Genomic DNA, 22,436 nt, shown 5'->3' with positions numbered 1-22,436 from the left:
CGTGGAGGTGTCTTCCAGTCTTTATCAGCACCGGGCGCTTTAGCCTGCAGTGCCCTCTGTGCAGCTCCCTGCCCTTTGGTCCCGGGTTATGTCAGTATCTCTGCTGAGGTGACAATGTATTGAGAGATGAAGTGGTCCAGAGGTCACTGCTGATAGATTAGCTCCGCGTCGGTGGAGCCTCGCGGACACGCGGAACTCACAAGTCCAACATTCAAAACATCGGACGTCCGTCATGTTACCCAAAGCAGATGGTGATTTCTTTAACTGTCTTCCAACTTCTCTACTCCCCAACCGGCTGTGCCTTGGATCCTGCTTTTTTTTTTTTTTTACAAAGTATATTAGTTCCCACTCTTTATTATTGAATCTCCCACCGTTGTTTAAGTGTTCCTAGAAAGACGTATTTTAATATAATGTTAATTACGACGCCCAGACATGCAACAGCACACAAATCCTATAATTACTGCATCAGGCTGCACAGGGACGCATAATTAAGTCGTGGATGAGTGTTTATCACGGAGCGGTCTATCTTTACGGTGCAGATACGGAGTGACAGGCTTCAGCGTATTTCTGCCTGTTAAGCATTGTACAACACCGGAGCACTTCACCCTGATAAAGAGGGTCCGACTGAACGGCACATCTCATGACGAAGCAGGATTCTTATCGAGCACCGATGAACTGAGCCGCGATGGGAGCCGACAGGGCGAGCACTCGGGGCTAATGAGCGCAGGTATCTAACGGTACGCGGGGGTTTGGCGTCGCTGCCTTCCGGCATGAAGCGCTGGGTGATGCTGCGTGGGGAACAACGTTCCGTGTTGTTAATTACAGGCTGCTCCAGCCGGTGGGAGAAAGACGGGAGGGTTCCTTTAAGGACGGTGGGACTGTGATCAAGGGAGCACAAGTGGCACGCGAACACGACATTATCCTAAAAAGCGGAGCGTTGTCGGCATGCGATCGGGGACCAGTCGATCGCTGGCTTCGAAATCAAATTTGCCGCGGGCCGAACGGAGGAATTTCCCCGTCAGTCAAACCGCAGCTTTAATTACGCCGAAAGGCCCGATGACGAAATCGATTTAATTCTGGCCACGTGTGCGAATCAACAAGCGCCGAGATTTACGTTTGCATCTGTCAGCCGGCCATTACAATAACAGCAGACATGACATGTGACTTTCATAGAAGAGAGAGAGAGATTTTCTCTGCAACCGGGGGAAACAGACACGTGCAGACGTCAGTATGAGCATGTGCAGGAGGCCCAAACTGTGAAGAATCATCTATCTGCAAGTTGGCTCCAGTTTTAGGTCTTTTTTTTGTATACATAAATCATTAAACTGCAAAGATTTTGAACCTTGAACCAGTTGGGAAAACATTTATTGAATTCCTAAAAATTTTAAAATACCACATATGAGGTAGAGACGATGTTTGTTTCTGGTTATTTGACAGATAAAAATAGTCAGAATCCCTGATCAGATCGATTGACACGAGAGTAGAAAACTGAGGTGACATGAGATTATGTTATGTACTGTAATATATGCCAGAAATTCAAACAGTTTGCATCAGTTGATTGCAATTTATCAAGTGATTAGTCCCACAATGTTTATGCAATTTCTGAAAAGAGTGGCTGCATAGTGCATGAAAATAAATCATTGTGCACAGTCAGACTTTTTGCGACACTCAAATTCCCAGTGTTTGTGTCATAATAACACGAAATATGTGATCAAGTGTGCAGTTGTAACTGAAATGTACCTCCCCATCCATAAACAGGTATGGCGGCATTAGGTTTTAGCTCCAGATGAGGGGCCACGCCGGCTCATCGGTATTCAAGATCTTGACTCAAGGACTTCTCAGGTAAATGATTGTTTGCAAACACCCATCTCATGCAAAAGCTGGAGGGTACACCGACTGCATGGCCAACAACAACACTGGGCACTTTCTTTTTTTTGGGCTGCAAACACAAGCCATAAGCAAATCAGGGCAGGAACCCACACCTTTTGTTTTGGTTTTTTTCAGAGAACCACAGACGAGTCATCATGAGACACAGTCCCAGACAAAATTCACCTCCTCGACTATAAGCCTTCACATAATTACATGCGTCCATCTGCCTAATCTGAAAAGCGGTGTGCCCTGACATTATCTGACCCCGAGGAGATCAGGGGACGTCCGGCCATACTCCCGCTGACATAACTGCTGTGTTCCGAAACTCTCGACGAGCCAATGGAATGAATCCTCTAATCCCCAACGGACACCAGATGGGAGCACACTTTCAACAACGATACTTACTCAAAGGTGAAGAAGAGTCCACAAGTGACCAGGATGAGGATGAGGGTGAGGTAGAAGACCCCAGTCTGCTTGGCCATCATAATCCTGCCATTGCAGTAGAACTTGTTCTGACCCGGGAAGGCCTCCCACCTCCTCTTCTTCGGGGTCCGTTTCTTGAAGGGGGTCTCCATCGGCGTGGAGCTGCGAGTGCTGATCTGGCTGTACTCGCACTCTCTCATGGACTCAGACACCCCGAGATGCATCAATCCCCGTGTAGAATCCCCACAGCTGGAATAATCCCGGGGCCAGAGGAGCCTCTGCGGAGCACAAAACAGCTTTAGCAACAACTTTTCCCCACATGAGGGGGTGGGTGAGGGAGGGGAGGGGGGGGAAGAAAAGTTTGAGAGTCGTGAAATAAGACACTTCCTGATATTGATATTACCCCGGCTAACCCCCGACGACGCGTGTCTTGGGAGGTCTGGGAGTTTAGAACCGATAAATATCTGCGGGCTTTAGCTCATTTGGCGTTAGCTTGTTCCTTCCCGCACCCCCCCCACCCACCTCCCTCCAGCCGCTGAACGTACCCGCCTTTGTTGGCCTGCGCCCGGGCTAGCTCGGCGCGGCGAGCCGCTGAAGCTAACAGCTAGCGACCGGAGGGGTGACAACCGGGAACTTCACATTAACTTTACAGCTAGCACCGGAGCTACGAGGCGGCAGACTCCCACCTCCCCCGGGGGTGGGTGGAGGAGAGGGAGAGGAGGGGAGGGGGAGGGGGGGTGGAGGGGAAGGGGAAGGGGGGGCTCCTCTGCAGCCCCGGCTGCGCGTGTGTCCGCTCCGCCCGCCGAAGCGCCGCCTCACCGAGGGAGGAAGACGCGCCGCTCCGCCGGTCCGTCGCTCGTCGTGTCGGGGTGTTGTCGCCTAGCCGCTCCGCTCCTTATCCGGGCTGCTTCCGAGCCGCGGGGCACGCCGAGAACACCATTTTAGACCAGTTGAAAGGCACATTGGAGGAGTTTGGGAATTGGCACGTCGCCGAACAAGTTGTTTTAACAAAAAAAAAAAAAAAGAGAGAGAAAGAAGACGGTAGATCCAGCGCGGCGGGCTGCTCTCAGAGGGGCTCTGACAGCATCTCGACCGGCCGCCGTTCACCAACGCAGCCCGCGTCCGTGCGCACCGCGGAGCGGCGACCTTACATCCATATGGCCGGCGATCACCGGAAAAAAAAAAAAACCTTCGCCTTCCAGTCGTGTATTTTTTTTGTGTGTGTGGGGGGGGGGGAATAAAAAAAAAAAAAAGTTGCCGATTTTCCCCCTCCCCGGATAGTGAAGCGTGCTGGCAGGCCGATCCACAGCCCCTCCGCTCACATTGTGTCCTGCTCCACACGCAGCGCCGCCTCCCTCGCAAACAACAAACATCAACATGAGAGCGGCGCCTCCGCCTGCTCCTCCGCCCCTTCCTCCTCCTCTTCCTCCTCCGCCTCCGCCTGCTCCTCCCACAGCCCAGTGACGAGCTTCAGACCTGTCACCCCCCCAGGGTCCACCATTCAGGGGGAATCCCAGTGAGAAGGCACCTGTTTGCCTCCAACACAAAGGGCATCCTGGCAAATAAAGATTTTTGAAATAGAAATGCAAAGTACTGTGAAATGCTGCAATGTTTTGAAAATGATGCTCTATTTACACTGGAACGGAACGGCAGAAATGCTGAAAGCAATGCAGTGAGCATGTCCGGCCACTAGTGGGCGCTGTGGTTTGTTTTTGTCGTGAGGCCGCTCACATGTGATAAACAATAACAATAGCGAGTACACAGACATTCGTGTGGACAGTCCACCGATGTTAGATTGCTATTACTGAACTATTAAAACAAGTCGCAGGAGAATATGGACTGGGAGTCTCTGGATGTAAACGTTATTGTCGATTTACTCACACGTGTACAAAAGAGATGTTTACTATGGCCAATGGTGCGCATGCGCAGCGGTATCGTTTCAGAAAAGTTAGGTTTTCCCCGTTTGGAGCTGAAGCGTTCACAAAAAATATCACCTTTGGAGCTATTTTCCAAAAGTTGAGTTTTCAGTGTCTATGACCACTATTGTGTAAAAAGTTTCAGTTTTTACTTGCAGACATTGTCGTGTAAACGGGACTTAAATCAATGACAGGCTAAGCCTTGTGTATTCTTCTTTGTCAATATGACACCAACGGCAGTCTGAGACCGTGATTGAAGCATTTGCGCCTTGATTTAAACATGATTTTGTTCTCTTTTAATGAATAATTCTTTTATTTCAAGTTGGGTAATGTAGTTGTAGAGCGGACCAATCAAAGCTCTTCGATGTACCTGTGTCACTATGATATATAGTTAGAAATCTTTGGCGGTGCACATTGGTTTGCAAACTGTACATTAATGGGTACTACTGTGTTGTCTAAGAAAAGGAAGAGGTCTGTTAATTAAAAAAACAAAAACAAACAATAAACAAAATAAAGAAGAAAAAAAAAGAAGAATCAGAAGTGAAGTGTTTTAAAGTAAAGAAAGGTCTGTTAATTAAAAAAAACAAACAAACAGTAAACAAAAGAAAGAAGAAAATAGAAGAAGAATCAGATGTGAAGTGTTTTAAAGTAAAGAAAGAAACATTCCAGGTTATTGTTTGGGATGTGTTGTATTATGGTACACATGGTTAAAATAAAAGAATAAAAGAAAATGTTAATTGCCATGTTTATCTTAAAGTTTCCACATGTCCCCACACCGACATGTATTGTTGTGCACCTGAAGGCTGGATTTAACAAGCAACACATCTCCCCATAACGCTAAGCCGGATAACGCTAACGTAACAACATGTTGCTCTCCTGTGGTCTGCTGCTTTCTCCTTCCTATCTCCCCTTCAGTTTAACTACAGTATCACCTCCTCCAGACATGCGATATTAACAATCAAATGTGCATTAGTCTATGCGATTCATTCAAAACAACAAATTCGCTTCACAGATTCAATTTTTTCTTTTCCGTGTGCATAGATGTGATTGCGGGTATCCCTTTCATCATGTTGAAAGATTACAATTTGCACACAATTATCAATGAAAACGCTCAAAGAAATGCAAGAAATTCCCTGATGTAGAGGAGAAACAGTCACTGATCAAAACCATGTGAGCTTTTTAATAAGAGACGTATTGATATTGAGCAGAATTGGGAAAATGTGGTTGGTTCCTCCAGAGTATATTGTCATATGTCTACATTCACTCATGTTGAAATGATTGTTACTTTACATCTTGTATAAATCCAACTTAACCTTAATGAACCCGTCAGATCGGAAATGAAACCCTGGAAGGTCGCCCACAATACGACATTCCTGAGGAAGTGGTCATGTCGGCGTTAGATGTGTGCGTGTCGGGGAACACGAGCAGCTGCCACTGCTGCCTGGCATGCGAGTTGCACATGTTCCTCCTAATCTGGGGGGGGGGGGGGGTGTTTTAATGGTTTCTAAGGATTCGTAAGCCCTCCACAATGATTCCTTAACTGCCGGGGCTTGATAAGCGGCGTGGTGGCATATGGCAGAGGCTGTGTTTTAGTTGGGAAACGGGCGGACACGATAGGCCCTTTTGAGTTCCACTCCAAGAGCAACATGGGCTTGAATCACATCCTGCCAAGGCCTCATCCAGGCAGCGCGGTTTCGTTTAGAAAGCTGGACCGGATGCAGGAGCACGGTGGAATCCAAGCTCATCAAGAGGCTGATTTGCTTGACGTACCCGGGGTGTCAAACAAATAGTCTGCTGGACAGAGGCAGCCTGAGATGACACTGCCAGCTGTCAAAGTTAGGGCAAGTTCTCAATAAAACTGCTCTTCCTTATTTATCCGCCATGTTGTGGCACTGCTTTAGTTGAATTAGACACAACACAACACAGATAATGATTTCCAGCTGCTCTGAATTCGCCAACAGTTGTCATGTGTTGTGGAGTGAAAATAACACCATAAAAAAACATCTGCTGGGCAACTTCAAGGACCTGATCTTATACAGAGCGTGTAGTTTTAGGTTTAAGGTCTTTACACACTTTTCAAGAACACAGAAAATCTGTTTTCTCTCTCAAGGTAGCCTGAGCAAACTTATTTCAATCTTTTCTTTGCAAAGTTTTCTTTTTTTTTTTTACTTTTTCCTTCAACTTCTCACAAGATTTCTGACCTTGAGTTGAAACCTTGAGTTTGTCATGTCTAAAAACTTCTCTACAGTAGAAACTTTGCTCTTGTCACCTTGAGAAAAAATGAGCACTTTTCAGAGATTGTGGAGCAACAGGTCCGTGGGATGAAGTAAGAACAGCGGAACCAACAAAACAAATTGATGTGAGAGCGGTGCCAGGGGACAATGGTGATTCTTCCTTAGCATTGATTGAACGAGTCGCAGCTGTGGAGAAGATTCAGTGTTGCTATGCTAAAACAACCCTTTCAGCAGATCTAACGACGCAGTCTGCGATGTAATTCATCATAAACAGGAGGCTCACTGTGGCAGTCGTCTTGTCTTGACGAAGTCTTTATAAATAAGGTTTCATCTGCTCTCATTTGACTGTTTCAGCTGAATTGAAGTCCATAAACCCACACTTATGATCAGTATGAGGCCCCACCTGGTTCACGTCACTGTGTCCACACGTATACTGCAACTTATCGAAAAGGTCAGCGTGATGTCTTTTGTGTTCGTCCCATTACTCATTCATCTTCCTACGTGAGCAGTGAGAGGCACCCGGGCGGGCCGCGGCTCCCTCCCAGCCACCACATCCATCCATCCAAGCCTCCATGACTCAGCGTTTCAGAGGCACGGGAGTGTGGGAGGTTTTTCTCCTGCGGTTGGCTGCCTACGTGAAATGCATCCTCCATCACCAAAAAAAAAAAAAAAAAAAAAGTACAGCAGCCCACTTTCTCCTCAAAACTCCGAGATGACGGGCGGAAATCGAGAAACACTCCGAGGTGGGCTGTGTTTAGAATGTGCAGCAGACAAATCCTTAAAAAAAAAAAAAAAACAGAATCCATCATCTCCAGGCTTCGCATGGGAATCAATCAAACTGTTACCAGCTCCTCAGGAGAGCTGTAATTAATTTGAAGGTGTCAGAAAGATCTGAGCAAGATGAAGTTGAGTGATTGCGGCCCTCTGCTGCCGGGACATAATCATTCTGAGAAAACGCCGCCTTTGTGCAGATTGTTTATTGGCTTTGTTGTCAGTCTCATGAATGCTTAAAATAGGAGCTGATATTCTGCCTCACGACGAACGGACTTTACTTGATTCTCAAAAGAAGCCAGAGAGTTAATTTACGTTTGTGAAAAGCAAGATATAGTGAAACTCTTCCTAACTTCTACTTATCCCTCACAGATACAGCAAGTTAGAAGATGAAGTTTCTCCGTCAAATTAAGCAACGATAACTCCTAATTTCAATGTGTATTTCACATTTCAAATTGCTTTTATAATGGATATTTATAAGGATATGGTATCACTACAGAGACCACTATGGTCGCCTATCAATACAATAAGCAGACATAACAGAGTGTGTTTGTCTCGAGAGTGTTCAAAGTACTCCGGCGTACAGCGACAGACATGTGAGTATTTTTCACTTCTTGATATGAATGTTTGTGTTTACATACATTACTCATAACCACTTGCATGCTTTCATTAAAAAAAAGAGGAGAGGCTGGCGAGCAAACAGTCATCTGCAATTAACGGAGAGAAATAATGGGAAAGACGAGACTGGAGACGCAATTAGAGGAGCAATTTCTGAAGTGAAAAATGAAAATATGACGTTCGTTTATCTGACAACCGAGGATTGTTTGCGATGCCAAAAGCAGGGAAACCTGATGAGATGGAGGAGAAACAACACAGGGAACAAACACCCTGATCAACCCAATTCATCACAGGGGAAACACACAGTGTTTGATAAGAACGTGCAAACTTCACACAGAAAGCTCTCGTCGGCCAGAAGCTTCCCATCAGACCTGTTCAGGAAAGTTTGAAAAGAGTTATTATGATTGGACAGTATGAGAAAGACGACTTTAAGACACTGATCCAGCTGATTCACACACACAATCTGACACGACCAAGAAGACATATCTACTCATCAGAAAACTAAGTTAATTAAGTGGTGACTCAACTTTCATATAAAACAATTAGAATTTCATTGAGCATACAATTAATAATGATGTAACCTATGATGCAATCCCTTTTATTCTTCCTCATAGAAGTTTTAAAAAAGACTGTAAGCAGCAGAAAGCTATCAGAGGTTAAATGTGTCGAATACATTTAAAAAGGAAAATAAATACTGAGCACCGATGCATTAAAAACATACATTCAAACATACAGTAATGATGTTACTTTCTAGCTCTGTAAGTGAAACTTTAAAAAAAAAAAAAACAACCTATAATTCATCCATCCATTCATTCAAATACAAAAAAACCCTAATTTGATCCAAAACACAATAATAAATGTCTTTATTCCCAGGCAAAGACTATCTAATATATCATTTTTGACATACTTGTGTTAAAATGAGCGGAATTAAATTAAAAATATCTTTCGTTGGCAAAGGTAATAACTAAATATCTGAATAAATATTTTATTACTCTCGGACTCATTCTTCACAGCCACTAAAGCATTTTTGTCTCTATCTTCTCCTGGAGCTAAATGCTTTAGTAGGAAAGGCAGTAATAACAGGATGAAGAGATAAATACTGTTGTTGAAGTTTGGGGCCTTGAATCCTTAATGTCAGTTTTCTGAGTGGACAGGCATCAGGTGTAAAGTACCTCATTGTCAATTTTTTTTTTTTTTATCATTCAGACTCATTGTGGCAGTTAATAATGTGAATTCATGTGATGGAACACATGTTTTTTGACATTCAGAACTGGACTGTTTCTTGTTCTTTCCCAGGACTGAAGCAAGCCTGGACACTAAAGCGATTCATGATACCACCATGTGGTACAGAGTGGTATTACAAGTCTGTTATCTTGCATGATTCCTACAAGTTTTGCAGGACATGAGAAGTGCACGATCACACAATTTCTTTGACCCATACTTGGGAAAACCTCGACTCAATTCGACATTGACACTTCATATGATTCAGAAAACAAACTATTAATTTTAACCAACTGGCAGAATCCCTATGGAAATATTTATTAGTGCTGCATAATATTAAGTTCACATGAAATAGTGTTTGAGTTGTGACGCAGTCTGATTTGCAATAGGTACTTTCTCTTGTCTTACCAGCTGTGACTGAGCTGTAGTTTCCTTTTTCCTTTTTCCTATCACGTGCAGTTTCTAGCTGCAGAGCATCTTGTTGATTTTTGCGACATGGAAACCAGGATGAAATAATTTAAGTCTATTCACCGATTGGAATTTTCCAGTTAGATAATTACACACTTTTAGTGAGTTGATCTGAAATCCAGTCGTATTAAATTTGCAAAAGCATGAAAAGTACATTGAAACACGTAATTGGAGGTCCGCAGTGCAGCTGTGATATATGAATAATTACCATTTCATTGGCGTATTAATAAGGGCTATTACTTCCCGTCTTTTCTTCCGGATGTGGGCGACTGTTGCAGAGCTCATCATTCTTCCCATGTTGTCGATTCCCCTTCCCGCCTGGCCAGATGTTGAAGGATCCTTGACTGAGTGTCCTTGGGGAAAGTCTGGAAATATTGCCAGGAGGTCGAGCAGCTGTTGCCACTTTGGAGTGTGGAAAAGGTTGAAGAAAGTGTTTTGACAATCAAGTGGTGATATTTGAGTGGAGTTTACATGTTCTCTCACTGTGTGTGTGTGAGGGTTTTAATGCATGTGGAGAAGAAAGATGGATGGGCCTCTCTCCTCCGTAGTGACGCTGCAAGTTTAATCTAATCACATGTCGAGTGAAATCAATGAAAGACATCGAGAGTAAGCAGTTGATGTCTGTTTTATTGGCCTAAGATTGTCTGGACATAATGCAACGTCTCCAGTGCGTAACGATGTTCATCGTACATTTATTCGTGACATGTGCAGCACAGAGTATAAATGTGTTTACTGAATCAAAAGAGACGTGGAGTCATACGAAAAAAGGCGATTTCATCTTCTTCTTCTTTTTTTTACAATGGGACATTTTGAACATCTTTTCACATGTTTCTTTTAAGAGCGTGACGTCGATTCAAAAAATATGCCCGCTGACATAAATGGAGGACACTAAAAGGAACAGAAGTGTGATCAGTGTTCTCATGTCGCCTCACTCAGTTCTCCTCTCACCCTGGCACTTCCACGTTTGATTACCAAAGCGATTGTTTTCTCAGCTATAATACAATGCATACAGGATTTTTTTTTTTTTTTTTTTTTTACATTGAAACATCAGGTACATCTGCCATGTTCAAATATCTGACCCCATTAACAAAATATGTATAATAACAATACCAAATTTTACCAACAATAAAAGCATTTTGTTATAATAGCCAGAAAGTCCCATCTCCTGCGATGCTCGATAGAGACCAAAAAGAAAGAGTGTGCGTCATTGTACAACAGTTTATATACACAGTGATGAAAAAATACAGACATAACACGAGTGCTTCGGAAACACAAAGTTCATCTGTGAGAGTCATTGAGGCTATGATTGATAAATTAGACACTTCTTTTCTCGTGTGTTGATTGGCTGGTGCGATGCTGCCTCCTCGTGGCCCTCAGCACACGCTGCAGGCATCTCGGGAACATCTTTCCTATCCTGTTTTCAAAAAGGGACCACCGGTTCTCTCGAGTCCTATTGCACAATGTATCTTCCAGCGATGGAGACATATACGTTTCAATTTGAAAAAGTCAGTGTTGCCCCGCCCCCCACCCCGTCCCGTTCCCTCCCCACCCCCCCCGCATCACCGTTGGCAAAAAAGGTTCAAACTACTGTACAGTGTCACATTTTAAATAAATACTCTCCATTAACAAAATGTTGATGAGTATATTAAGCATTTATAAAACTGAAAAACATCTCGTCGACCTCAAAAGGAACCACGTTAATTCAGCACCAACGTCTGGTGGCAGCTTTGGCTGAAAAAGTAAACAAACGCAAACAAACGCTCAACAAAAATATCAAACGTAGCAATCCAACACCAGCAGGTATTAAATATTTGTATTAAAATGAGCTTTCAAATCCCAAACCCGCTTTGTTTTTTTCTTTTAGTTTTTTTTTTTTCTTTTCTTCTTTTTTTTTTTTTTGAATTTGACAGGGCCCAGAAGCTATACATATATAGAGACACTTTGTTTACGTGGATATTCCTTTTTAAAAAACACAAACATTTTCTGTCATTTTGATAAATAAAAATAGAAAAACCACAGAGATCTCTGGGTCGCCTCAGTGTCCTCTGTGGGAGTCCGGCCTCTCCTCCTGTCATAATTTCCCCAAGTGAAACAGAACTTGGCAAATAATGGAAACCACTCCTGCGTTGAGCACCGAAGAAATGGAGATGTCTAATAATCTGCTTTCGTAAAGCACGAACTCTGTCTTGTTCTCCTCCACTTTAGCCATCGCTAACAGGCCTTTGGCTGCCCTGCACATCATGTTTACACTGGGGGGGTCCATGGGCGGGTGCCCCAGGTGCAGCAGGCTGTGAGGGTTCTGCTGGTACTGCGCCATGCTGACGCCGTCCTCCAGGAAGCCCACCAAATTACCCACGCTGCCCTTCTGCATGGCTATGGCGCGCGCCGCCGTGGGGTCTCCCTGCGCCAGGTGAGCGAGCACGGCCACCGCCATCTCCCGGTACACCTGCGCCTTCCTCTGGCCCACGTAGCGCACCAGGACCGTGAAGAGTTTCTCCTGCCGGGAGAACGGCGGCGTGGCCAGCAGGAGGTCCACGTTGCCCTCCTGGATGCTCAGCTTGCAGAGGCACTCCAGCACCAGCTTCTGGGGCGACAGCGGCGAGTGGGGCGGCGCCGACGGGAAGGGGTCCTGTGCTTCGGCCGAGGGGCAAACCATCCAGTGGAGCAGGCCGTCCAGGATGGGGAGGCAGATCGTGTCGGAGTAGGTGGAGAGATCCAGCTGGCCGGCGATGTTGGCGAGCGTGACCATGGCGTTCTCCCTGAGCAGACCCAGACACTCCCACCACCACTCCTCCCTGCTGGTGGACAGCCCGCGCTCCTGCTGCTCGTCCCTCTGGTAGCTGGGGGGGCAGCGGTTCCTCTCCGGGTGCAGGTGGTGCAGCAGGAGCAGCCGGCCCAGGAGGAGAACCAAGGCGGGGTGGCGGGACATGTCCGAGTCGTTGCCGGGGATGAAGGACAGACTCCGCACGATGTTGGAGACGCAGAGGCAGCGCTTGGACAGCGAGTCCTGCCAGGAGGAGACGGTGGAGAGTGGCGCCTCGTCCAGGCAGCGCGGCTCGTCCTCCAGCAGCGTGATGTGGTCCCGCTCCCCGTCCGAGTGCACTCTGAAGGGGTACGACGGCAGGGAGCGCGCCGGGTGGGAGTACGAGAGGGCGTCCACCCTGGCGCACAAGACGTCGTCGATAGTCGCGGTGATGTGTTTGAGCAGCTCCTTCTTCTCCGAGTCCGTCCCGCTCCGCTCTTCGTCCCGGACGCTTGGCTTCCCTTCCACCTGGGCAGGTGGCTCGACCCGAGGTTCAAAGTGTGTCTGGATGTGTGCGGTGGAGTCGCCGCCGCCTGCCTGCCAGTGCAGCAGCCCACTGGTGAACTCAGTGACATAGCCCAGGCGCTCGGTCATGTCTTCAGGCCGGTCCTCTTTGTGAACTATCTTGATGGGGAGCTTATCGTATTTGCTGGCTTGTTGAGGTTTTGGTTCCGACTCTGCCACGGGCCGCTCAACAGACTCCTCCTTACCCTCTGGGCTCTTTTCACCCTCCTCCTCCTTCTTTCCTTCCTTCGCGCCGTCGACGTCCTCCTTTTTCACGCTCGTATCCGACTCCTTCTTCTCGCCGCTCCCATCATCGGGCTCTGCGGCGACCGGAGGAGTTTCCTCTGGGACGCTTCCCGTCTGCTCCATCGGAGTCTCTGCTGCTGCTCCTGATGATGATGAAGAGGACGAAGATGAGGAGGAAGAGAAGGAGGAGGACGATGAGGAGGAGGATTCCGGTTCAGGCTGGACCACCGAGCTGGTCTCCTGCTCTGCTGCCGGTCCCTCCTTCTCGACACAACCGGCACCCAGGAGGCTTTTCGGATCCACGGTTCCAACTTCAAACTCTTCCAAGATGCCAAAGATCTCAATCAGGCAGCGGCGGAAGTGTTCCACGATGAGCTCCAGGAACCCAGGCAACTGGTCAGACAAAGAGAAATATACAACATGTAATGTGATTACTACACCTGGAAACGCTTGTGTTGCTTATTTATTTCGCCAGATTTGAACCACGTTTGAAAGGTGGTGAAACCGGCTCAGACTTATTGTTATTGTGAGGAGAGACGATTCCTCAGCTTTCTCACCAAGACTCTTCTTTTTCACTCTTTCCCTCCCTTTCATTTTTTTTTTCTCCGACTGATCTTCCTCCACCAACACAATCAACTCCATCCGAAGGAAGCACATGGACAAAGGAATGGTGCAGTTCCTAGCAGAACAGACTCTAATATGCAAAACCTTAACTTGAATACTCTGTTTGCACTCATGCTGTTATTCTCACGAATTCGCCTACAAAAGACAAACTGAAAGACAGACCTATTTGCCTAACAATCTGAGTAAATCAGGCCACATATCTCTCATGGGGTTGACCGTATCCGTTGTGATGGTTATTGGCGATCGACAGACGTCATGCCGGTTTTACCTGGGAGAGGTTAAAGGAACCCACGGTGCTGTCGTCGTACAGCAGGATGTTTATGGTGTCCAAAGCCCACGTGCTCTCTGCCAGCAGGCCCGACTTCAGAGACATCATCACGCGCCAGGCCTCGGGCGTTCCTGGGAATAAAGCAGCAAGATTTTTGGAAACAGGAAAATAACCCCCCCCCAAAAAAACCCAAAACTGTAGATCAGACTTTGTCCCAGACATAAAAGGGACTTTAAACAGTGCCGATCAGCGCAGTTCCTTTTGTAAAATTTACCTCATGTGGTGTTAACTCTACCTGTAAATTGGCTCCAACTGTGCAGCCAAAACTGAGCCAAAATGAGAAAATATTCTCTGCCACAGTTCTGTAATTTAAGTGCAACAAATCTGTAATAGTGTCTGTCTTACCACTGTCCTTGGAGGTGAGCTTGCGTCGGGGTTTCAGGATGGGCAGGCTGGCCTCCACTGACCCTGGTGGGTAGTTGAGATCCCTCCTCAGGTTCGGAGGAAACTGCCCGATGGGACCGCCGCCCTGTGAGCCCATCATGCCCAGCCCGGGCTTCGGCATCTTCATCTGGGACATAAATGCCGCTTTGCCGGGGGACATTCGGGAGTCCATGGAGCGCTGGAAAGCCCCCGGGCTTGGCGCTCTGGGCAGGTGGTTGCCCATGGACGGGGAGTTGGAATAAGATGAAGGCTGGCGTGAAGACAAAGGAGGCATCCCCCCCGATGAAGACATGTAGGGGGACTGGCGGTGCCACTGCTCCTGCCCGGGCCGCCCGTCCAGGTCGTCTCTGCCGAGGGTGCCGTAAGGCGGCATCTGCGAGGGCGGCCCCTGCCTGCTGGAATACGGATAGCCGAGCTCGGTTCTGGAGGGCCACATGTTGGGACCGTCAGCGGCGTGATTCGGGGTGGGACCCCCGCCCATCATGCTGTGCTGACTCTGGCCCGATGGGGCCATCCTGTCGCGGGGGTACGGGTAGGGGAACTGTCCCTGCAGCGGCCTGTGCTCAGGACCCGAGTAGCCGCCGCCGTAGTGGTTGTACATGTCTGGCTGCTGGTTGGAGTACTGCATGGCGTACATGTCACTCTCGTGTCTCTTGGGCGGGGGGCCGTATATTCCATCCATCGGTCGCTTGTAGCCCTGAAAAAGATGAGGACTTTAGCTTTGTGCTCAAAGCATTTCTTATATGGAAGGTGAATATTCTCACAAATATCTGGTGAGATTTTAGGCTCAGAGCATAAACAGGACAACACTTTACTATTTCCTATGGATCTTAATGGCTGATAATTACACATAATAATAAAAAGAAAATACAAAGAAGTCCAGTATTTATCTAAAACTACAGTAACTACTTGGGATGAAACAAACCATGTGGTGTGATAGAGGAGTTCAATTCTGTGAGGAGGCTCATGATCAAACAATTAAAAACCCTTCCAGCGTTTGTTACATTATCACTATTTGCTTGCATATCACTTTCGTCTTTGTGTATTTTAAAGAGTTTTAAAAAGTCAAATGCATCCACTGTGAACAAGGGGAGCCCAATACGACACTAAATGCTAAATTTGAGAAGAAACTTACTTGTGAAATTATCTGGGACTATGAGGAAATCTAAACTCAATGAGGAAGCAATTTAAAGATTATACTGTAAAATCAAGGGCTAGAAATAAGTAAATAATTTTTAAAACAAGACAAATGATCTATCTTGTCTAAAGATTTAAAATCATGGCAAGTGCCAAATAATTTGCAGTGTTCAAGTTAAGTTACTGTTTGACTGGTTGACTTACACACACATTCTTAAAGACATTAGAAGTGATGTGGCGGGCGTTCTAATGCTGGTTTAATGGTGGTCTCTGATTTGTGGACTATAGATGGCAGAGAAATTTCACTCTGCAAACTTAAAAGTAAGAAATTAGCACTTTTTTATCATTATCGACAGCTTCAAACAAGCAGAGCGTCTTCATTCCAACATGTTGCCTCCTTTCTATCGCGATAACATGAGGGTTTAATTAAGTTGCAGATAATCGCAGCTATTTATATTTTACGCAATATTGTTTTTTTGTAATTAAAAGAGATCTGGATACCGGTTCAGTCTGATAGAAGAGGTTAATGGCACTCGACGATTGGTCGGCTCTTACCTGCTGCTGGGGGTACATCCCGGACGGATGCATACCGTACGGCATGCTGGGATACTGCTGACCGTAGCCGTCGTGTCTGAAACACAGGAAACGACAGGTGAAGCTCTCACACACAGACACAGACACAGACACAGACACAGACACAGACACAGACACAGACACAGACACAGACTGACCTCTGCTGTGAAGGGTATCTGCTGGGAGAATACATGCTGCCCTCACTGTTGGAAGGACCCATGTTGTTCTGGCTCCCGGGGGGGCCCATGGTCCCTTCCATCCCCATCACATGGTCCGGTCTGAGGAGTAAAAACATTTCTCTTCTTTACTGTTCTCCTTTTAAGCTATAGAAGAAATAAAAGGGTACTTCCAGGGTACATCACTGTCTCTGGGGGCTCTAGGTTCTTACCTTCGGTCGTAAGCTGGACCGTACGGGTACTGTGACCTTTGGCTCATGCTCAGGGCTGATGGGGGTCGACCATACATGTCCTGCATGCCACCCCCGGGCATCTGATTCGGTATGTAGGGATCTGCCCCTGCCACTGAGGAGAAGAAAGGACAAGGGGCATACATTATTTTCCTTGGTCGATCCATGAAGTTATCAAAAGAGAAATATAATAGTCACAGAATCTAAAAAAATACTAATTGATCATTTGTAATTGTTAAAAGATCTCTAAATGTGGTCCCTTGACTTAATAACCATACATGCTGCTTTCCAGCAGGTGGCAGCATCCCTCCATGAATATTCTGCGCTCCCCTTGATTAGACCTATTGTTCTGAGGCTGGGAGAGTTGTTATGCAGCCAACATCCACCATATTATTCATTCAGGCTTCATTCTCCTCAGCCTTCAGAGGAGCCGCCATTCTTTCTAAAACTCTTGTTTGTTCTGAAATCCGAACCACACGAGTTGGTCAAAACAGGTGCGTCTCAGCGGGGTGGAGAAGATGAAAGGTTGAAAACGAGGAGGATGAAAAGGATGAACAAAGTTAGGATGAGACGGGGGCTAAGCTACAGGAACATCAGACGGCCTGGTGTGTTTTTTCCGTAAAGGGATGTGTGGCGTAACAAGCAGTTCTCATCTGCTTTCATAGCTCTGGTAGTGCAACATACTCACACGCGCACGCGCACACACACACACACACATCTGTTCTCATCTGAGATGACACATTGACTAGACAATCAATTAGACCAGCAAGACAGATGAAAGAACAATGGCTTTGTGAAACATGAAGCAGTTTTTACAAAGAGCCATGTGGCTTTCTGGAAAGTTGGAGGATTGTAAGTTTCAAATCCAAATGCTAGCTTTAAAATGTTTCACGCTAGTTTTGTTAAAGATGTTCGCAGCAACACAGTAAACATGACTTTTTGGTTGGAGAGGGGATCGGACTGCGCGCTTCACTCACTCTTCCTCATTCCCGCGAAGGGGTCCTTGGCATCATACTGCATCCTCATCATCATGTCAGGCATGTTGAGGCCCTGCTGGTAAGGAGCGGAGGGGGGCAGTGTGGCGGCCCGCTTCTGGAAGGCCGGGTCACTCACCTCGGAGAAGGGGTCCTGTATGCTCACACTGCTTCTGCAGGAGAAGCGGGAATCATGTATTAAATATACAGAAGGTATGGATTCGACTTACTGCAGACCTGGCCACCACAAGGTAAGCTCGATGACCGTTCATCCTCAATCAAATGAAAAATGACTGCATATGATGCATGCAATACCTTGCAAATTATTATTGCCTTTATTCCCTCTTGGATAAATAAACTATTTTCTATTCTATTTCTATTCCAAATGGTCGCATGTTTTCAAGTTATTGACCATTATTACGATACTAGTTTGGTGAAGTGCTTTGACGAGCAGAGTTATCAGATGTTGGATGATACTGTTTCACAGTGGGGAAAAAGAAGGACATAAAAAAAAGAAGTTTTGATTGACTTATTTACTGAATTGAAACATTGCAAAAAATGTAATCTTGATTTCCAGACAAACACCGGGAAAGAAAATCTGACACAGAGCAAGATTACCTCATAAAAAAAATGCCTTTTTATGAAGAGATAAATGTAAATTGTGACAATACCTGCAATTGATTTGAAAGTGCAAAAATAATATCAAAAGTATTTACTTAGTTGAGACTTTGTAAAATAGGCTCAAAAGGAATTGAACCGCTAAACAACACACACTCATTTTCACTCGAACATAATTTCATAAACAGCCGCATCGGATGAAGAAACACGCTCACACATAAGGAAAACCCCCCAACCAAACATCAATCACAGCAACCAAATCATCTCTTCAGAAGCAGAGATGTGGAAACAGCAGTGATGTGCTGCAGCAGGAGCACTGGATGTGTCGTGGGGGTACCTGTTGGAGGGCAGTGGGGTGACCTGTCCCAGAGGGGTGGTGGCAGGTGTGGGGGGCTTCAGGTCCCCTGCTGCTTCCGCGGTGGAGCTGCTTCCGGAGGACTGTGGGGTCTGTGGGCCCTGCAGGGAGCCGCCCGAGTTTGCTGGAAGACAAGAGCGGTGTGACGGTTACTGGAGCCTGATCACGGCTCAACCTCACAGCAGAAGTCGTAACACATTCAGGCCGCCGGGCCCCCCCACCCCCCCGCCGCTTCAGATCTCATCTCGGGGCTGGTTGGAGTCAGAGTGGGGATTTCACTCGGGTGAGCTGCTGCGTTAGGGAGATAAGTTTGGGCTTAAGGCCAAAGCACTCAGTGATGCCCCTACCTGGGAACTGAGCCCGAGCAAACAGCCCCCGATACCAGGGGGGAGGAGACAAGGAGACGAGAGAGGGGCACAGTGGCCACTTTAATGGGTTTTGATTTGTGTAAGGCTGGGGTTGTACTAACTGTAAAGCCATCAGAAAGGTACTACAATTGTCACTGAAGATCAAAGTGACGAGTTACTGAGAAAAATTAATTGTTTGTCTTGATGAAGTGCAGATAGTTGAGTATTCTTGTAGTGTCTCCATGATGTATCCGAGCTGTGAGCAGTGTGTGGGTCAGCTTGACGACTCATTCACTCATTCAGATCTGAAAAGGTCACATCTGTTAGTTGGAAGTGGCGTAAATGCGTCGTCTTTCGTCTGCTTGAGTATATTTGTCATTAATAAAGTTCAGTTTTATGAATTGCAGGCACTTCACTCCCACGGGAGGAACACTATTTCTGCAGAGCTCACCATAGCACCTGTTCTTACGATGAGCAAACTGATGAATTAGCAATAAGATGCAGCAACTAAACAGCTGCGATGAAACAGGTGAAGCTAAAAAAAAAAAAAAAAAAAAAACGCATTTCGGGCCTCGGATGCATTGGAGTTACTGTTAATGTTACAATCAGACACCTCCCATGACTGAGAGAGCTCAGGATGAAGAAGTAGAGAGAGAGAACGCCGCTCCACAACTGTTTTCAAGAGAGGCTCAGACAAACCTTGTTTTAACGGTTATCAATTACGAGCACCATGGTCATGACAATAAAGCAACCACTTTATAGTGAACTTTCTAAACACTGGCACCAGCACGGAAATGTCTCCTGACAACAAGCAAGCATCACTTCAAATGAGCGGAGCGCTCGAGATTCATATATATCTGTTCACAAAGGGCTTCAAACTGAGGTTAAAACTGGGTTAATGTGCTCTGCCGTTATGACACCACAATTCAGTGAATTTCTCAGAAGACCAGGAAATTACAGGCCTCTTCACAAAGACCCACCAACCAGATAAAAACCAGGGGATACAAATTCTCAGAAGGAGCTTTAATGGAAAAATGTGGACTGTTCCTGCGAAAAGATGACAAAGACGGAGCGAGAGAGGGAGAGGATATGAAAGTATCCTAATGAGCATTTAGCATAAGAAGCCTTTCTCCAGAAGAGCTGTAGTGGCCTTTTCCTGCACCGCACGTTTCAAAACCCTGAAAGACTTAAGCTTTAAAAATTCATGCTAATTCTGAATTATTCAATGATACCCCCCCCTGCCTCTACATCATAGGAGAAGGAGAGAGAGAGAGAGAGAGAGAGAGAGAGAGAGAGAGAGAGAGAGAGAGAGTGAGAGAGAGATGGTTATCCCATGATGATGAGCGGAGGTAGGCGAAGGGGGGGGCAACGGAGGGTCAGTGAGCATCAAGGGATTCTTCACTTCCTGGGATGTCCCGGCGTCGAGACGAAAACAAACCGCGCGCACACGTGGAGCGGCGCAAACAATGGTGGGGTGAGCCGAGGTTAAGAGGGCTGCCATTCCTCAAGAGCGAGCCGACGGGCAGATAGATACGTAATACAGAGGGGGGTGGGTGGGGGGGATGAACTCAAACGGCCTTTGCTCCACATTTAGAAGGAAAAAAAAAAAAGACAGAGAAAGCTCGGGGGGGGGGGGGTGGGGGGGGGGGGGGGAGCAAGTAGCTGACTGCTGTTTGATGTGTGTGTGTGTGTGTGTCAGCGGGTGACATAATCCAGAGGGGTGGTAGTGGTTAAGGGGGTGGAGGAGGGATGGGGGGGAATAGTGAGAGTAAGAGCGAGGGGGAGAAGAAGAAAAAAAAAAAGTCAGTCAGCCAAGCCAGTTTTGTGAATGAAAGGTGACGGCGAGGTCGACTTTGTTTACGTTCTACATTCCAGTGCTCATTAATCACTCTACGCGCACACACACACACACACACACACACACACACACACACACACACACACACACACACACACACACACACACACACACACACACACACACACACACACACACACGCCCCCGGCCCCCTCTCCCCTCCACCCCGCTGGACGAGCTCCCTGCGTGACATCATCGAGGCTGTCAGTCTATATATAGGCTGGCAGGGTGTCAGTGGGGCAGTTGGGAGCATGCGGAGGTAGAACGCACGCCACACTGCAGCTGCACAAAGAAAACCAGGGCGACGACCGCGCCACTGATGTCTTTACTGACTTCGAAGTCACTAATCTGTCTCACGAAAGATGAAATGTCAGTTTTCCCAGCATGCACAGTTCTATGTCTTGATTTAAAAGACGTTTTGTTATAAACTGTTGATTAATTTAATAAAAACGTACATGTAGATGTCATGGTAAACAAATGAGCTGGACTGTAGATTTGGCCGACTGGTTCGCCTTTAATGTCATGAAGGTGGACTGAGAGAGGAAAATCACAATAACACCATAAATAATTTTCAATATTGAATATCTGTCATTGAGTTTGAAATGACTGCACATTATGTAAAGAAGCACATCTTAATTATCAAGTTTTAAAACATGGTAATGCAGTTTTTCTTGATGTTAGTTTCCCAATGGAAGTTGTGCCGCGTAATAATCTTAAACTACAACTCCTGCATGAGTGGAAAACAGACTTCAACTCCAGACTTGTATGTAGGTTATATCCCTGATGGGTTTTGTGACTTTAGAACACAACAGAACATAACTAATAACAGAAGAAGGATTTTGCTTAGTTAATCTTTCTGCATTTGCTAATATGCACTTTATTTCCATTACGCAAACTCCACACAGTTATGAAGCAAGAGTGTGAAGAATGAACCACTATCCTGCCTGTAAATCACATTATAATTGATTAACTAAATAACACAAGGGCATAAAATCTTTTTTTTTTCAAAGAAATGAACAAAAAGGAGATAAATTAAAAGTATGTGACGATTATGATTTCACTGTCCCGAAGCCACGTACAAAACATCAAAATGTTAGTGAACATTCATTTTTGATTTGAGCATTAATAAGTGCAGCAAGGTAACCAAACATCTGAATTCATTTGATCTGGCTGCTCTTTAACAATCCGAGGGACACGGTGTGTCACAAAGAATGCAAAATGAATGCCTCATTAAAAGTTCACAGTCAAAATGACTTTTTGTCAGAAAAAAACCAAAAAAACAACACCTAAACATTTATGAGGTTAATCTGTGACCCTAAATTGAACGGAGACCTGTTAGTGTGTGACAGAAGAATGGATGGATTTGTTTGTCATGTGTCTTCACTTTCAATGCAAATACCGTATATTTAAAAAAACGTTTTTTTCTTCGGGCCTCACTTTTTCCTTCATATTTAACTGTATAGACAGTAGCTGTGATTACATGCACCGTGCCGCAGCCAGTTGATGATTGAAAGAAAAAAAGAGACTTTGTAAAATTGAGGCGTTTCCATCTCCTTCCTCTGAATGATGAATTATAGAGCGTTACGATTGAGAGGGAATGTGAATTTATTCCAGTGTGTTTATGTACGTGATTGGGTCGTGTGCAGTTTATGTATGTGTGTGTGCTAATGAAGGCAGATGCTACTACATCCCCCCTCCCCTCCACCCACCAGGAAAAAGCAATCTGCAGGTGAAGTGCTCGGCTGCTCTATTTAAAAGC

General features: G+C 46.0%; 2 protein-coding genes across 6 annotated transcripts in view; both read right to left on the bottom strand.

The window, feature by feature from the left end:
- zdhhc14 (zDHHC palmitoyltransferase 14) overlaps positions 1 to 3,495 on the bottom strand; it is a 46,623-nt gene extending 43,128 nt beyond the window's left edge. Inside the window, exons 1-2 of one of the 3 annotated variants that reach the window (XM_080512765.1) lie at positions 3,112 to 3,495; positions 2,275 to 2,570 (exon numbers count right to left, since the gene is read on the bottom strand). In XM_080512765.1, the coding sequence (XP_080368891.1) occupies positions 2,275 to 2,516 (242 nt within the window). In that variant the 5' untranslated portion in view covers positions 2,517 to 2,570; positions 3,112 to 3,495. Of the gene's footprint in view, positions 1 to 2,274; positions 2,571 to 2,837; positions 2,978 to 3,111 lie in introns of those variants that run through there. The other 2 variants (XM_080512763.1, XM_080512764.1) reach the window with 2 other exon arrangements.
- Positions 3,496 to 11,089: 7,594 nt separating this feature from the next.
- arid1b (AT-rich interactive domain 1B) overlaps positions 11,090 to 22,436 on the bottom strand; it is a 227,996-nt gene continuing 216,649 nt past the window's right edge. For all 3 annotated transcript variants that reach the window (XM_080512800.1, XM_080512801.1, XM_080512802.1), the window contains 8 exons: positions 18,455 to 18,596; positions 17,503 to 17,672; positions 16,508 to 16,640; positions 16,278 to 16,397; positions 16,102 to 16,177; positions 14,371 to 15,106; positions 13,966 to 14,096; positions 11,090 to 13,466 (listed from right to left, as the gene is read on the bottom strand). In XM_080512800.1, coding sequence (XP_080368926.1) covers positions 11,592 to 13,466; positions 13,966 to 14,096; positions 14,371 to 15,106; positions 16,102 to 16,177; positions 16,278 to 16,397; positions 16,508 to 16,640; positions 17,503 to 17,672; positions 18,455 to 18,596 — 3,383 coding nt within the window. In that variant the 3' untranslated portion in view covers positions 11,090 to 11,591. The remainder of the gene's footprint in view (positions 13,467 to 13,965; positions 14,097 to 14,370; positions 15,107 to 16,101; positions 16,178 to 16,277; positions 16,398 to 16,507; positions 16,641 to 17,502; positions 17,673 to 18,454; positions 18,597 to 22,436) is intronic.

The sequence above is a fragment of the Blennius ocellaris genome, assembly GCF_963422515.1.
Source record: "Blennius ocellaris genome assembly, chromosome: 17".
In the NCBI taxonomy this organism is placed as follows: domain Eukaryota; kingdom Metazoa; phylum Chordata; class Actinopteri; order Blenniiformes; family Blenniidae; genus Blennius; species Blennius ocellaris.
Note: the sequence above shows the minus strand (reverse complement) of the source record. Positions and strands in the feature narration are given on the sequence as shown.